The sequence below is a fragment of the Colius striatus genome, chromosome W, assembly GCF_028858725.1.
Source record: "Colius striatus isolate bColStr4 chromosome W, bColStr4.1.hap1, whole genome shotgun sequence".
NCBI lineage: Eukaryota > Metazoa > Chordata > Aves > Coliiformes > Coliidae > Colius > Colius striatus.
The window spans coordinates 8,222,166-8,238,346 of record NC_084789.1 but is presented as its reverse complement, the minus strand read 5'-3'; the positions used below and the strand labels follow the sequence as shown (position 1 = coordinate 8,238,346).

Below are 16,181 nucleotides of genomic sequence, written 5' to 3'. Positions count from 1 at the left end.
AGTTGAATTTCTGTGCCAATCACTTCCAAGGCAGCTCAAACTCCTTCATATGCTGCCAATATCTCTTTCTCAGTTGGAGTGTATCAGACCTCGGATCATCTGTATCCCCAACTCCACAACGCAAGGGGTCGGCCTCGAGTCGGCTATACTCGAAACATCTCCTTCCTTGGAGGTCTTCAAGACTCGCCTGGACACGTTCCTATGTGACCTGATCTATGTGGACCTGCTTCTGCAGGGCGGTTGGACTAGATGATCTCTAAAGGTCCCTTCCAACCACTACCATTCTATGATTCTATGATTTGGTAAGAGGTACATGAGACAACAGAACTTTAGCTCCTAGAGGAAAATTACTGAGAGAACTTAACGATACATGTTTAGGTTAATGTCCAGACATTTGCTCAGTAAAATCTGCAAGAAGAGTCTGCATGGTCAGTGATTCTGCAATCATCCAGTCCAGGTTCCTTTTATTACTAGGTATATAAATGACATCAGGATCTGATGCTTTCAAAGTGTGCAAACCGAACCTTCCTTTCTGGAAGAGTTCACAGAGTACATCTCTACTCGTGAAGTGATTGTTTTATAAAAAGCATGAGGCAAAAAGGCCCATTCTGTGATCAAAAGAAGATCTCTGCTTTCTGGATTCTATTGAGACAAAAGAGCATAAGGTAGAAAATAATTTGGAATTAAAACCAAATTCACTGGTGGTGGCAGTACTGGCAGCGGTTGTACTGGCCGCGGTTGCACTGCCGTTTGTCCACCACACAGTCATGGTTGTCGCGATAGGCGTAGATCACGTCCTTGTGGATGATGCATTCGAAGAAGCCCTTGCAGCCCTCGCAGCTGTACATCCCGTAGTGCTTCCCCGAGGATCGGTCCCCGCAGATGGTGCAGAGCCTCTTGCAGGGCCCGGAGGGGAGGGTTGCGGGGAGGTATGGCCCTGCCCACAACCTCGGAAGGGGCTTTACGTCCTCGGAGCCGCTCAGGGGGGTGGGGAGTGGGGACAGTCCCATGGTTGAGTTGATCTGGGGGCTGCTGAGAGGGCCGTAGGTGATGGCGGGGGCCGCGGGGAGCCCATGGACGAGCTCATCATCGGGAGGAAATAAATCCTGTCCTTGCTCAGAATCAATAGAGCCAGGGTCAAAAGGAAAAAGATTCTCCTCCTTAGAATCTGAGAGTCCCACTGCCTAAAACTGTGGCAGCTTATCTTTTGACTCTATGCATTTGCTCTAAGGCTTCGGACACCTGGTGCCACACTGGCAGATGTTGTGCAGCTTTTTTATCAGTCCAGTGGCTGCATCCCAGAGCTTTTCACCTATTTTAGTCCACATTCCCCTGTAAAAAGTACCCGTAGGAGGGAAGTCCGGCACATTCTTTTGAACCCAATCAAGAAAAGTTACTAAAGGCAACATAGGCACAGTTGGCTGCTGATTGTCCAAGACGTGGTGTAACACATGTAGATTTATTTGTTGTTCCCAGGTGACTGAATTCCCCATGACTCCCATTCCCAACTGCTCACTTTCTGTCCTGCAGAAAGATGTGGGCACACGTACTGTGTGATCCTGATTCCCCTCATTGGGCCGATTAACTCTGTCGTTCTTCTGCATCATTTCCAACATTAATCTTCAAGGAGATAACAATTCCATGGCAAGTTTATCTTCCTGTGTCATGCGATCCCATAGTCTCACCCCAGTTTCATTCCATATAGAAGCCGTAAAGATAGAAATGGCATCAACCCCAGGGACCTCAACAGAGACCCATTTCAAGAGTTTTCCTAGGGTATTTGGGACTATGTGCACCTTATGCTTAGATAATAATCCTTCCATCAGTCTCAGGATTGATTTTTCTTCAGATGATAGGCTACAACCCATCATCCCCCACAGCTCACCTTGCTCTCCCCGCAATGGTGAATTGTGCCGGTGCCAGGCTCCTGATTCAGCAGCTTCAGTTCTGTGGGGCTTGCCACCGGCTCAGTCTTTGCAGACATTGCCTCCTCACACGGAGACACCATTTGTGTCAACATGGGCAGGGACTCTGTTAAAGTGCAGGAACAGAATAATTTATTGTACAAGCAAATCCTTTACATATACCTCCTTTAGTTCCTTCTAATCAAGATTGATTTTGTTCAGTGGCCTTCAGAGCAGCTGTGTTGATAACTTGTTTGCTACTTGCATCTCCTGTTCAGGCAGAGGCTCCTCCAATCAGCTACATGGGCATGCTGTGTTCACACGCCAGTCCACTTCTTTCTCACATTGTATTGAGTCCTGCATCTTGGTTTCCCACAGAGCTTGAACAAGATTGTTTAGCTATAATAGAGTGTGAGTGTGACCTGAATTTACATACAGGCCTTGAGAGTAATTCAAGGCAAAAGGCATAATGGCTATGCAATTATTGAAGGAATGAGGCAATAGACAAAGGAAGAAGGGCAATTACCAAATACCTGGTCAGCCCAGAGATACGAAGTATATGCTTTAAACAGAACCTTACAACTGTGAGAACGAAAAGAAGGAACATTTTATATTGATTCAAGGTATGCCTCTGAAGTGGTATAAACTTTTGGAAAGGCATGAAGTCTACTCAATAGCAAGGGAAAAGTATTAGTATGTGGACAATTAATTAAACAAGTATTAAAGAATTTATCACTTCCAAATGAGATCGCAGTGGTCCATATGAATGGGCATCAGAAAGGGAATTCTTTTAGAGTCAGGGGAAACAGACTGGCTGATGAAGCAGCCAAAGAGGCAACATTAAGCCATGAGATTGTGAGTATATATAATCTCAATCCCCAGGTACCTGCACCAAAGACAACTCCTGTGTTTACAGAAAAACAGAAAGAAACAATAAGGGAGTTGGGAGCCATTGAGACGGGAGGTGGATTCTCCCAGATGGAAAAGAAATGTTAAATAAACAAGCTATGAGGGAAATTATGGCTATTTTACATAAAAGAAGGCACTGGGGGATGCAAGCAATGTGTGATTTAGTTTTAAGAAAATATGTACGTATAGGAACGTATACAGTAGCCAAACAAATTTGTGAATGATGTGTGATTTGTAAGAAGATAAATAAAAAAGTCCCAAGGAAAAAGTCCCCGGGAAGGAGAGAACCTGGCCTAAGGCCCTTTAAATCAAAGACGTTTATTAAAAGAATTAGATACTTGGGTGGTCTTCTTTTTTTTTGTCTTTCCTCAGGAAAAAGGGCTTTTGGCCTAAATGCCATCTCTTGAGTTTACAGTCCATACCTTCCAGCCTGGAGAGTGGGTCCTGATCAAGTCCTAAAAAGAATTCAAACTGCAACCTGAATGGGAAGGCCTGTTCCAGATGTTACTGACCACTGAGACAGCAGTAAGGATAGCTGAAAAATACTGGACTCATTACACCAGACTCAGAGGACCAGTGGACTCTCCACTCAAGGATGGACAGTGGCATGTATATCCAGACAAAAACCCCTTGTGCCTTAAATTCAAGAAACAATAAGTATAGAACAGAAAAGTGAACACATTTAAATGTTATTAACTGATGAGGTGGTGGTAGCAAAATTTTGTTTCTGTTTGAATTAATGTTTATTTGTTGCATGAAACAAAACAAAAAATCAAACTGTTGTGATGAATGCATGTGATGCTCATTCAAATTTGTAAAAAAGCTAGGAAATGTATGTACAAAGACGTACACAGACAACATAGTGCAACCAGCAAGGTCAACTCAAGGCCACCTTTTGTTTGCTAGCTACTTCCTTATATGCTGCTTCCGCCAATGTGATCACTCAGGGCCCAATTGATTAACTTGCAGCATCTGTTTCTGATAATTGGAAGCAGCTTGCCAGCTGCATTAACTTGTCCCTACCATCTTTATTTAAACTGAGGAAGTATCTGGCTGGTCCAAGTCACATTTGTGGCTACAATTCTACCCTTTTTCTTTTTGGACCAGCCAGCCTTCAGCAACACATTTCAAAATCAAAGGTACATCAAGAAAACATCAGTATTTTTACTCACGGCCATGAGTTTACAACAAAAGGTCAATGACAGCTACATTGCTGAACAATATAACACAAAAATCCATAAATTCAAAATAAACATAATCTGACGTGTTGCCAGAAGAGACTCATACTGGAGAGAAAGGAAGAGCTGTCCATGCTTTAACTGATTCTTCTGTTTTCCCACATGCAGTTTCAGATTGTTCTTAGCATTCTTATTAGGCTGTCAGAGATATCTTCTTCATCTATGAAAACACCCTGCTTTTGCTTCCATGTTTCCATTGGCAGTCTTGTTAAGTTCTTCAGTTCTCCCGATGAGATATGGATTGCTGGAAGATGCGTGGCACCATAGCTGACAGGTTTTACATTTGGTTGCACCAAGCGGTAACAGATGAACTTTGGACCCCGTGTGGTTTGTTTTTTTTGAAAAGAGAGACGGTTCTACCACGCTGTAGCTTTTATGTTCCTGCTTCCAATCCCTTCAAATAAACATCGTTTTCTTGCAGATGCACAAAGCACTGGTGCCATCTGCTTAAAGAAAATGAAGAAATGATAACTTTAATCTAAAAACTACAACAAAATCCTAAATCAAGGAGGTTTCCAACCTGGGAAATGCCTTGCACTAGGCATTAACAGGCTACCAACAGAAAAGGAAGGTTTGGTGCAAAAACAAGAATAATGGTGTCTATAAGGAGCACTAGAACTAAATCCAATCCAGCTCTTTGCCCTGGGCTGGGAGGTGGCTTTTTACTTCAGATGGGTTAAAAACTGAACTGCTCACGTGAACTCATTTGAACATTTGATGGGGGCAATGGATTGAGGATGGATCTAGTCGGCGTTTTCCTTAGAGTTGTTTTCTCCACTGTTGTTGTAGCCGTGTAGTCCTTTCAGTTGATATGGCTTGATCCACTTAGCCGGAATCCACCGAGGACCTTGATGTGTAACGTGTTGTAGTGGTGCAAGCTATATTCATTCAGATATGTAGAGAACCTAGGTAATGCACGTGCAGAGACATACACAGGCAACATACTACAACCAAAAGAGTTGACTCAAAGCCACCCTTCCTTTGCTAGCTACTTCCTTATATGCTGCTTTGGCCCATGTGATCACCCAGGGCCCAATTGATTACCTTGCAGCACCTGTTTCTGATAATTGGAAGCAGCTTGCCAGCTGCATTAACTTGTCCCTACCATCTTTATTCAAGCAGGCTGGTCCAAGCCACATTTGTGCCTACAATTCCACCCTTTTTCTTTTTGGACCAGCCAGCCTTCAGCAACACATTTCAAAATTAAAGGTACATGAAGAAAACATAAATATTTTTACCCATGGCCATGAGTTTACAACAAAAGGTCAATAACAGCTACATTGCTGAACAATATAATACAAACATCCATAAACTCAAAATAAATATAATCTGATATATGTTGCTAGGAGGGGTACATTCTGGTGAGAAGGGATGAGTTCTTTGTACTTCACCTGATGTTTCTGTTTCCTGAATGTAGTTTTGGACTTTTCTTCAACTTATTTAGCATGCTTATCTGTGAGCGTTATCTGTAAGTTGGAAATATCTCTTCATCCATACAAAACACACAATTTTTGCTTTCAAGTTTCCATTGACCATCTTGTTAAGTTCTTCAAATCTTTTAATGAGACACAGATTGCTGGAGGAATTTACAGCAGCATATGTGGTGCCACATTTGACAGGGTTTATCTTTTAATAGGGTGATGGATTGAGGGTGGATCACTTGGTTCTTTCCTCAAGATTGTTTTTTCCATTGGTCTTACAGTCATTAAGTCCTTTTGGTTGATGTGGCTTGATCCATTTTGCTGGAATCCACCGGGGACCTTGATCTGTAATGACACAAGCATAGCCTCTTCCCCACGTTAACAGATCTGCAGGTACTTGCCACTCTCCAGTAGTGGAATTCTTATACCAAACTTTAGGTTTGTCAGTAAAATCCAAATCCCGACTCATTTGGGCAAAATATGTCAATGCCACTGGTTCATTCCAGTTTGCCACATTTCTGAGATGATTCATTGTATAAAGGGCTTTCATAAGTCTATCTTGAGGGCTCACCCCCTCTTCCCCCGTTTTTTGTTTTTCTAGCAGTCCTTTTAAGGTTTGAAGTGTACGTTTGATAATGGCTTGACCGGTAGAATTGCCTGGGATTCCAGTAGTATGTTTGACACCCTATAAGTTCAGAAACTTACATGTTCTACTCGCTATGTATCCTGAGCCATTATCAGTTTTTATCTCTCGTGGAACACCAAGGACTGCAAAGCAACTCCTCCAATGTCTTATGACATCTCGAGAACTGCCACTCGTTAAGGCTGTGGCCCAAACCATGGCCGAATAAGTATCAATAGTGACATATATTTGTTTAAATCGTCCAAAGGAGGTATAGACAGTGATATCCAATTGCCATATTCCTAATGGCACCAGACCCCTGGGATTGAGTCCTACTCCTAGGCCGATTTGACTCTGGCATGCAGGGCATTTAGAAACAATACCCTGAGCGTCCGATGTGGTCAGGCCAAACTGCTTTGCCAGCATTTTCGCACTTTAGTGAAAAAAAATCGTGCGATCTGCAGGCTTGGGAAAATTTGTCAATCATTGACCCCATAGGTATCAATAAAGCTGTTACTACTATCTTATCAACAATTTTGTTGCCTTTTGATAACTCCTCTTTTAAGCCCGAATGGCTTTGAATATGAGATTTCTTTCAACAATGCTCTCTCTAATCGAGTGACGACATCGACCACATACAGGGAATCAGAGACGATGTTCAATGGGACATCTGGCCATTTCTCAAAAGTTCTAACCACAGCCATTAACTCCAGCAGTTGAACTGAGCTACTTGGGGAGTGAACAATTAGATTTTGCCATTGTCCACTCTCCCACCAAACCACTCCTGCTTTGGCTTGGATCTTACTTGCATCAGTGAATACAGTCAGGCCTTTAATGGGTACTGCTGATCTCAACGGCTGGTCTTCTATTTGAAATGTAATGGAAAACAATTTTTGGCAGGATAATGATTATTTATAGTCCCTGGATATGACAATAAGGCCCACTTTAATTCATCAGACTGTTGCAGCGCCCAGTTCAAAAATTCATCTGTGAGTGGAACAAAAATGCCGTCTGCCTCAATTCCTGCTATTTCCAGCAAACGTTTTCTGTCCTTAACTATTATTTTCGCAATTGCCTCTATTCTCTTTGTGATTGTTTTTTGCAAATTATATGGCAAAAACATCCACTCCAGAATCCTCAATGGGTCTTTTGCTACTGAATCCCATTGCATCAAGACTGCCATTAAATGCTGGTTTTGACTTATCGCAGCAATGTTAATAGACAAGTGTTGCCGCCACTGGCAACACCACCAGGCCCCCGCACGGATTACTCAGCCCCCCCCGCTGAGGGGACAAGGATCACCACACACTCAGCATTGATGATACTTTATTCCAACCCCTTGTTTACACTATGTGCTTATATCTGCTACCACCAGCACCTCCTCTCATTCCACCCCGTGCCCACCTCTCACGTTACAACCTGAGATCTTCCGGACGCCTACCACAGACAAGTCAGGATCATATCAGTGACTGTAGTTATTGACTATCTTGTTTCATATCTTTTCTATTCCTTGTATTTGCTGCTAGTACAGTTTTCATGCACTGTCAGCGTCTATCAACCCTTTTAGCAAAGGCATTAGTGGCGCAAGATCCTCATTTGTGATACCACATATAGTTCATATCCATTGGATATCATCTATTAGCTTTTGGACGTTTGATAAATTAGCAATTTCTGTTTTAATTTTCACTTTCTGAGGATAAATGTGTGCACTGGTGATAATATTACCTAAATATTTCCAAGAGGCATGCATTTGCACCTTTTCTGGTGCGATCACTAACCCAGAGATGCCCAATTGTTGCTTCACTTCTTCCAGTATTTGATGCTGATCCAGATCTTTTCCTGCAATTAGTATATTATCCATATAATGGTAAAATAAGACAGAAGGATATTTTTTGCGTAGTGGTGCCAGCGCCCAGGCAACATAAGTTTGACAGATAGTTGGAGAGTTCTTCATTCTCTGAGGTAAAACAGTCCATTGATACTGTTTTGCCGGCTCTTGTTTGTTAATAGATGGTACTATAAAAGCAAACCTCTCACTGTCGTCCCTCATGTAGAGGAATTGTGAAAAAACAATCCTTTAAATCCATAACTAATAGAGGTCATTCTTTCATAGCAGGAGAGGGTAATCCTGGCTGTAAAGCACCCATATCCTGCATCACTGCATTAACAGCTCTTAAATCATGTAACAGCCGCCATTTCCCTGATTTTTTAGGGATTGTAAAAATTCTTATATTCCAAGCACTAGTGGATGGCTTAATATGACCTTTTTCTAATTGTTCATTTACTAATTCATTAATCTGGGTGAGTTTGTCTTTACTCAGCGGCCATTGATCAATCCATAATGGTTTATCTGTGAGTCAGGTTAATTTCGGGATTGGTCGCCCATCAATGGCCACCACTAAAAATTTTCATTTGACAAATGATATCCCATTAGGCTTAAGGCATCTCTACCTAAAAGCCAAACTGAAGTATTCAATACACAGGGTCCACTTTGCACACATCTATTTTCTTCACCCTGTATCCATACCAAAATTTGGTCTCTGCTAATTTTTGTCATCTGTATGCCTCCTACTCCGACAACAGGGGTCTCTAAACTCTCTAAAGGCCAGCTTTTCGGCCAACAGGATAATGGAACAATGGTAACGTCTGCTCCTGTATCCTGTAACGCATTGTACCCAACCATTTGTTCACCATTTGAATGTTGGAATACAACCATTTGAGTGGGCTTTGCCTGCGAAAGTGGCATTAGAAGTCTTACCTCAGGTACACTGGTGGATCCAAAACCACCATCTCGGCACTCTCGAACACCTGTGAGTAGAACTACAGCCACGAAGGGAACTGAGCTATCCTAGTTCCTTTAGGTATATAAACTGGTGGCTGCCATACTTTAACCATTATTCCAATGTTTCCTTGACAATCAGCATCGATTATACTAGGGAGCAAGAAAATACCTTGTCGAGAGGTCAATGACCGTCCTAAAAGCAGAGCACTAAAGCCATAACTTAGTGGTCCATGATCATTGGATGGGATAACTGCTACGTTTGTATTGCCGATAGCTACATCTATTGTTGTTTCCAAATCCACTCCTGCACTTCCTTTAGTGGCTGAGTCGAGGCTATCCAGACAGCCGCTGGTGACAAAGGGTGTTTTTTGTGTCATCGCCTCTCCCTTTTTGCGCTCATTAATCCGTTTCCCTTAGGCGTTATGTGTCTGGCCACTCGAGAGCGGCACTCAGTGGCTCTATGTCCAAATGTACTACATTTGCAACAATTGCCATTAAATCTGCCATTGGACCCCCATGTTCTGATGGAGTTGTTTCTCCATACCAATGGTCTAGATTGAGATTGGTTTTTCACATGTCCCAATTTTCCACAACTGAAACACTTTGGCCTCCAATTTCCTCTGCCCTGTTGAATTGACGGTCTTAATTCCATTGTCATGGCCTCAGCCAGATGTGCTAATCTTTCTTCTGAAGATCCTACTCGAGAGCAGGCTTCTATCATGTCTACTAAGGTTGTGGTGTGCAGGAGATTCTGCAGGATCCTTTTACAATCAGGGTTAGCATTAGCAACTGCTAAATGCAGTCCCAATTCAGATTTTACTTCAGCTGACATACCTGGTATGCGATCCATTGCTGCTCTTAAACAGTCCAAGAATGTCATAAAAGGTTCATCGGACTTTTGTATGATGGTTGTATACAGGGGAACTGGCACCCCCACGTCAGGGACGGCCTTAAATGCCTGCTGAGCCAATGTTTGTGTTTGTCATAAAATGGCTTCATGTAGACAAGCCTGAACTTGAGGGTCAGAAAATTGTCCTTTGCCCAACATCATGTCGACTGTGACAACCCGTCATGGATCCTCCTGCTGTAACTCTAGATTTTCTACTACTACTACGTCCACTCTTTTCTCCCATTCAGATTCCCATAGTAATACCTGAGTGGGCTTCAAGAAGGTTTCCGCTAGCTTCTGGCAGTCAAATGGGGTCATTAATCCACTGGTAAATATACGATCTAATAATGTTTGAACATATGTATTGGTCAAACCATATTGCATCACCTCCTTTTGCCCTTCCCTGAGCAACTTCCAATCCAGAGACACCCACTGTCCTTTGCGGAGGGTTGTCAGCTACTGGTATCACTGGGAAGTCTTGCAGAATAAATTCACCTTCTATTACACCGTCGCAAATAAGGCCTCGTCACTTCTTAGCTGGATCATAGTCACCCAGCTAGGGGTCTCTGACTATTGGTGGAGCCGAAACCTTAACATCAGATTCCATTAATTGGTGAAGCCAATTGAGTAGTTGGTTAGCTGTCGCTTTTGGCTTTTTTATCAGTTCCTCCAAGTTAGTCAAAGTCAATTTTCATATCTTCTCCATGCCTTATTAATTCTTCCTGTAACACATTTCTTTGTTGATCTTCCCCTTCACTAGATGTTCGAGGTGATGATGGAAGAGGCGTATACTCAGGGATTGATGATCTATGGTGCAATGGCAGATACGTAGCCTCATGAGCAAAGCGTATCTTTCACCAGGTGCTCCCTCAGGCATGACAGCAGGACAGGACGGGGCAGGATGGGTGGGAGGGGAGAAGAAACAGTACACGCATTTGGTTCTCGTATAGGTGGCTCAGACACTCCTACTGGCACCTTCACTGGTGTTTCTAGTGGAAGTACTAGGGGCTTAGGGGGTTCTGGGGGGAGGGGGGCTCACATCCATGCTTTCTTTTTCCAAAGGTGCAGCTGATGGTACTACGTAGTTACCACCTCCAAAAAATCTTTCAGCATCTTCCCTTAAAGGGGGAGTCGATGGCATGATGAAATCACCAGCTCCAAAGAATCTTTTAGCATCTAAGGGGAACGCAGATGGCTTAGCATTTTCTGCATTCATGTCGGTCACTGTATATGTGGTCATGGCCTGTTCATCTTGTAGTTGCTTCAAGATAGATAGTATCAGTTTACATAATTCAATGGAGTCCCACAAAATACTCCCTAATCTTTACCAATGGTCTATTTTATTTTGTGGGGAGGAGACAAAGCCTATATCCTGCCCTAATTTTACAAGCCTCTGTAATGTTTCTTTGCTGTAATTTAATCCTCTGTCAGAGAGGATAAGCTGCAGGACGTCCATGGGAGACATTTCTTGTCTGCTTAAAGTCATTCCCATTTTTTCTCATCTCAGTCACCCACTTGCTTTTTCAGATGTTTCTGTCACAGTGATTCGAGCGTTTCTTCTGAAAGGTTTGATCTGACAGATTTGGCGTATCACATCAGGGTCACAACTTGTGATTAATGCAAGCAATGCTCATTCAAAGATGTAGAGAAGCTAGGAAATGTACATACAAAGACACACACATGTAACATAACACAATCAGCAAGGTCAACTCAAGACCACCCTTCATTTGCTAGCTACTTCCTTATATGCTGCTTCCACCCATGTAATCACCCAGGGCTCAATTGATTAACCTGTAGCACCTGTTTCTGATAATTGGAAGCAGCTTGCCAGCTGCATTAACTTGTCCTTACCATCTTTATTCAAACTGAGGAAGTATCTGGCTGGTCCAAGTCATATTTGTATCCACATCAAACCCATGTGCACACTGTGTTCACACACCGGTCCACTTCTTTCTCACATTGTATTGAGTCCTGCATCTTGGTTTCCACACTGGGGCATCCTTTTTTACTGTTGTATTTACTGACAGGACAAGGGGTAATGGAAAGAAGTTGGAACACAAAAGTTCCATTTAAACATAAGGAAAAACTATTTCATTGTTGAGGTGAGGGAGCACTGGCATAGGCGGTCCAGGGTGAGTATGGAGTCTCCTTCTGTGGAGGTTTTCAGAACCCACCTGGATGCCTTCCTGTTTGACCATTTTTTACCTTGACTCAGGAAATTCTCATTATATTTCTCACTCTTCTGTCCAGTTTAGGAGTGGGAGTAATAGAACGACTGGAGAACTGGTCAATCTTCAAGCACCACTTCTTCCAAGCCCAGAATCAGTGTGTCCAAAAATGCAAGAAAGGAGGAAAAGGAGGTAGGACGCCTCCATGGATGAGCAAGGATCTGCTGGGACAACTCAGGCAGAAAGCAGACATCTATGAGAGGTGGAAACAGGGCCGGACTTGGGAAGAGTATAGGAACATTGCCAGAGCATGCAGAGGTGCAACTAGGAAGGCTAGAGCCCTTCTAGAATTAAATTTAGCCAGGAAAGTTAAGGACAGTAATAAAGTGTTTTTCAAGTACATCAGCAGTAGAAGGAAGATGAGGGGGAATGTGGGTCTGCTGCTAAACACAGAGGGTGCCCTGGTGACTGAGGATGCAGAGAAGGCCGAAGTACTGAATGCCTTCTTTGCTTCAGTCTTTATGGCCAAGGCCAGCCCTTGGGAAGCCCAGTCCAGCAAGGATAACAGGATGGCCTGGACAGCAAAGGACTTGCCCTGGGTGGAAGAGGAAGAGGTTAAAGACTTGTTGGCCAAGCTTAAGGCTCATCCCGATGGGATGCATCCTAGAGTGCTGAGGGAGCTGGCTGATGTGATTGCTAAGCTTCTCTCCATCATTTTCGAACAATCATGGAGGATAGGCGAGATGCGTAAGGACTGCAGAAAGGCCAATGTTACTCCAGTCTTCAAAACAGGCAGGAAGGATGACCCAGGAAACTACAGGCCAGTCAGCCTCACCTCCATCCCTGAAAAGGTGATTGAACAAATCATCCTGAATGTCATCACTAAACATATGAAGGAAAAGATGGTTATCAGGGGAAGTCAACATGGATTCACCAAGGGGAAATACTGTTTGACCAACCTTATAGCCTTCTATGAGGGCATAACTAGCTGGCTAGATGAGGGAAGAGAAGCACATGTCATCTACCTTGACTTCAGCAAAGCTTTTGAAACTGTCTCCCATAATATCCTCCTCAGAAAGCTCAGGCAGTGTGGATTGGACCTGGCTGAATGACAGAGCCCAGAGGGTGGTGATCAATGGCACAGAATCGAGTTGGAGGTCTGTGGCCAGTGGAGTTTCACAAGGATCGGTACGGGGGCCAGTCTTGTTCAACATCTTCATCAGTAGTAGAAAATATGGACTTACAGCAGGGAGATCCACAGCGAGTCGTCACAGCGGATATGTTAGGAAAAGGACCATTCACTGACCCTCAGGTACAAGCCCGACTCCTTTTACTATTTTACAACAAACAGACACTGGCTCGTCAAGCGTTTAAGATCGTCCGTGACATGGGGGTGCCAGTTCCCTCATACACAACCATTATACAGAAACCCAATGAGCCTTTTACGACCTTTTTAGACTGTCTAAGAGCAGCTCTGGATCACATACCTAATATGTTGGCTGAAGTAAAAGCAGAAATAGGATTAAACTTAGCAGTTGCTAATGCTAACCATGATTGCAAAAAGATCCTGCAGGCTCTCCCGCAGACGGCAACTTTGGTTGACATGATAGAAAGCCTGCTCTCGGGTAGGATCATCGGCACATTTAGCTGAAGCAATGGCAACAGCACTGAAACCATTAGTTCAACAGCACAAAGGAAATCGCAGGTCAAAATGTTTTAACTGCGGAAAAATGGGATATGTGAAAAATCAGTGTCAGTCCAGACCATTGGTATGGATAAACAGCTTCGTCAGATCATCAGGGTCCAATGGCAGATTTAATGGCAATTGTTACAAATGTGGCAAGTTTGGACACAGAGCCACTGAGTGCCGTTCTTGAGTGGCCAGACACGTAATGTCTAAAGGAAACGGATTAACGAGCGCAAAAAGGGCGAGCGCAATGAAACACAAACGCCCTACAACACCAGTGGCTGCCTGGATGGCCTCAGATCAGCCACTGCACAAAGCACAGGAGTGGATGTGGAAACAGCAATAGATGTAGCCATCCACAATATGGATATAACAGTTATCTCATCCAATGCTCATGGACCCCTTGGCTATGGTTTAAGTGCTCTGCTTTTAAGACGATCATCGGCCTCTTGACAGGATATTTTTGTGCTCCCTGGTGTTATTGATGCAGATTATGACGGAAACATTGGAATAATGGTTAAAGTTTGGCAGCCACCAGTTTATATATCTAAAGGAACTAAAATTTGCAGGTAGTTATGAGTGTCAAGATGGTGATTTTGGATCCACTGGAGTACCTGAGGTAAGACTTGCACTTTCACAGGCAAAGCCCACTCAGATGGTTGTATTCCAACATTCAAATGGTGAAAGCATGGAACCATTGTTCCGTTATCCTTTTGGCCAAAAAGCTGGCCTTTAGAGAATTTAGAGACCCCTGTTGTCGGAGTAGGAGGCACTCAGATGACAAAAATTAGCAGAGACCTGATTTCGGTATGGATACAGGACGAAGAAAATAGATGTGTACAAATTAGACCCTATGTGATGAATACTTCAGTTTGGCTTTTAGGTAGAGATGTCTTAAATCAAATGGGCTTTTGTTTGTCAAATAAAAATTTTTAGTGGCGACCAATCCTGAAGTTAACCTGGATTACAGATAAAACAGTTTGGATTGATCAGTGGCTGTTGAATAAAGAAAAGCTCGCCCAGATTAATGAATTAGTAAATGAACAATTAGAAAAAGGTCATATTAAGCCATCCACTAGTTCATGGAACACACCAATTTTTACAATCCCTAAAAAATCAGGGAAATGTCAGCTATTACATGATTTAAGAGCTCTTAATGCAGTGATGCAGGATATGGGTACTTTACAGCCAGGATTACCCTCTCCTGCTATGATTCCGAAAGAATGGCCTCTATTGGTGATTGACAAAGGATTGTTTTTTCACAGTTCCTCTACATGAGGACGACAGTGAGAAGTTTGCTTTTACAGTATGTTTCCTTGGTGCTAGCACCTCTGTGCAAAAAATATCCTCGTGTTTTATTTTACCATTGTATGAAAACGTCTGCTGGAAATAGCAGGGATTGAGGCACACATCATGTTTGTTCTTTCACAGATGAATTCTTGAACTGGGCACTGCAACAATCTGATGAATTAAAGTGGGCCTTATTGTCATATCCAGGGACTATAAATAATCATTATCCCGCCAACAAATTGTTTTCCATTGAATTTCAAATGGAAGACCGGCCATTGATATCAACAGTACCCGTTAAAGGCCTGACTGTATTCACTGATGCAAGTAAGATCCAAGCCAAAGCAGGAGTGGTTTGGTGGGAGAGTGGACAGTGGCAAAACCTAACTGTTCACTCCCCAAGTAACTCCATCCAACTGCTGGAGTTAACAGCTGTAGTTACAACTTTCGAGAAATGGTCAGACCTCCCATTAAACATCATCTCTGATTCCCTATATGTGGTCGATGCTGTCACCCGATTAGAGAGAGTGTTGTTGAAAGAAATCTCTAATCAAAATCCGTATAACTTATTTCTACGGCTCTGGCATCAGATAAATGAATGTTAAACTGCCTATTATATTGGATATATTCGAAGCCATTCGGCCTTAAAAGACGGCCTATTAGTTGGCAATGAAATTGTTGACAAGATAGTGGCAGCTCCTTTATTGATACCTATGGGGCCAATAATTGACAAATTTTGTCAAGCCCGAAGATCGAACGACTCTTTTCACCAAGATGTGAAAATGCTGGCAAAGCATTTTGACCTGACCATATTGGACGCTCAGGGTATTGTTTCCATGTCCCCTGCATGCCAGAATCAAATCGGCCTAGATGTAGGAGTTAATCCCAGGGGTCTGGCACCATTAGGAATATGGCAATTGGATGTCACAGTCTATGCCTCCTTTGGATGCTTTAAACGAATACATGTCACTATTTATATCTATTCAGCCACGGTTTGAGCCACAGCCTTAACGAGCGACAGTGCTCGAGACGTTACAAGACATTGGAGGAGTTGCTTTGCAGTCCTTGGTGTTCCACAAGAGATAAAAACTGATAATGGCTCAGGATACATAGCGAGTAGAACATGTAAGTTTCTGAACTTATAGGGTGTCAAACATACTACTGGAATCCCAGGCAATTCTACCGGTCAAGCCATTATCAAACGTACTCATGAAACTTTAAAAGGACTGCTAGAAAAACAAAAAAATGGGGGAAGAGGGGGTGAGCCCTCAAGA

The 16,181-nt window shown here is 43.0% G+C and overlaps 1 protein-coding gene across 1 annotated transcript; it reads right to left on the bottom strand.

The window, feature by feature from the left end:
- Nucleotides 1–695: 695 nt before the first annotated feature.
- Nucleotides 696–1,984, bottom strand: LOC133628597 (retinoic acid receptor RXR-beta-A-like). Its single transcript, XM_062016984.1, has 2 exons — nucleotides 1,886–1,984; nucleotides 696–1,115 (listed from the first exon to the last, which is right to left on the bottom strand). The coding sequence occupies exons 1-2, from the start codon at nucleotides 1,982–1,984 to the stop codon at nucleotides 696–698; spliced, it is 519 nt and encodes a 172-aa protein (XP_061872968.1).
- Between the last annotated feature and the right edge of the window lie 14,197 nt (nucleotides 1,985–16,181).

Coding starts and splice junctions, on each gene's coding strand:
- LOC133628597 (XM_062016984.1), bottom strand. CDS start 1,984: ATGTCTGCAAAGACTGAGCCGGTGGCAAGCCCCACAGAACTGAAGCTG. Junction 1,116..1,885: donor ACCATTGCGGGGAGAGCAAG/GTGAGCTGTGGG, acceptor ATTGATTCTGAG/CAAGGACAGGATTTATTTCC.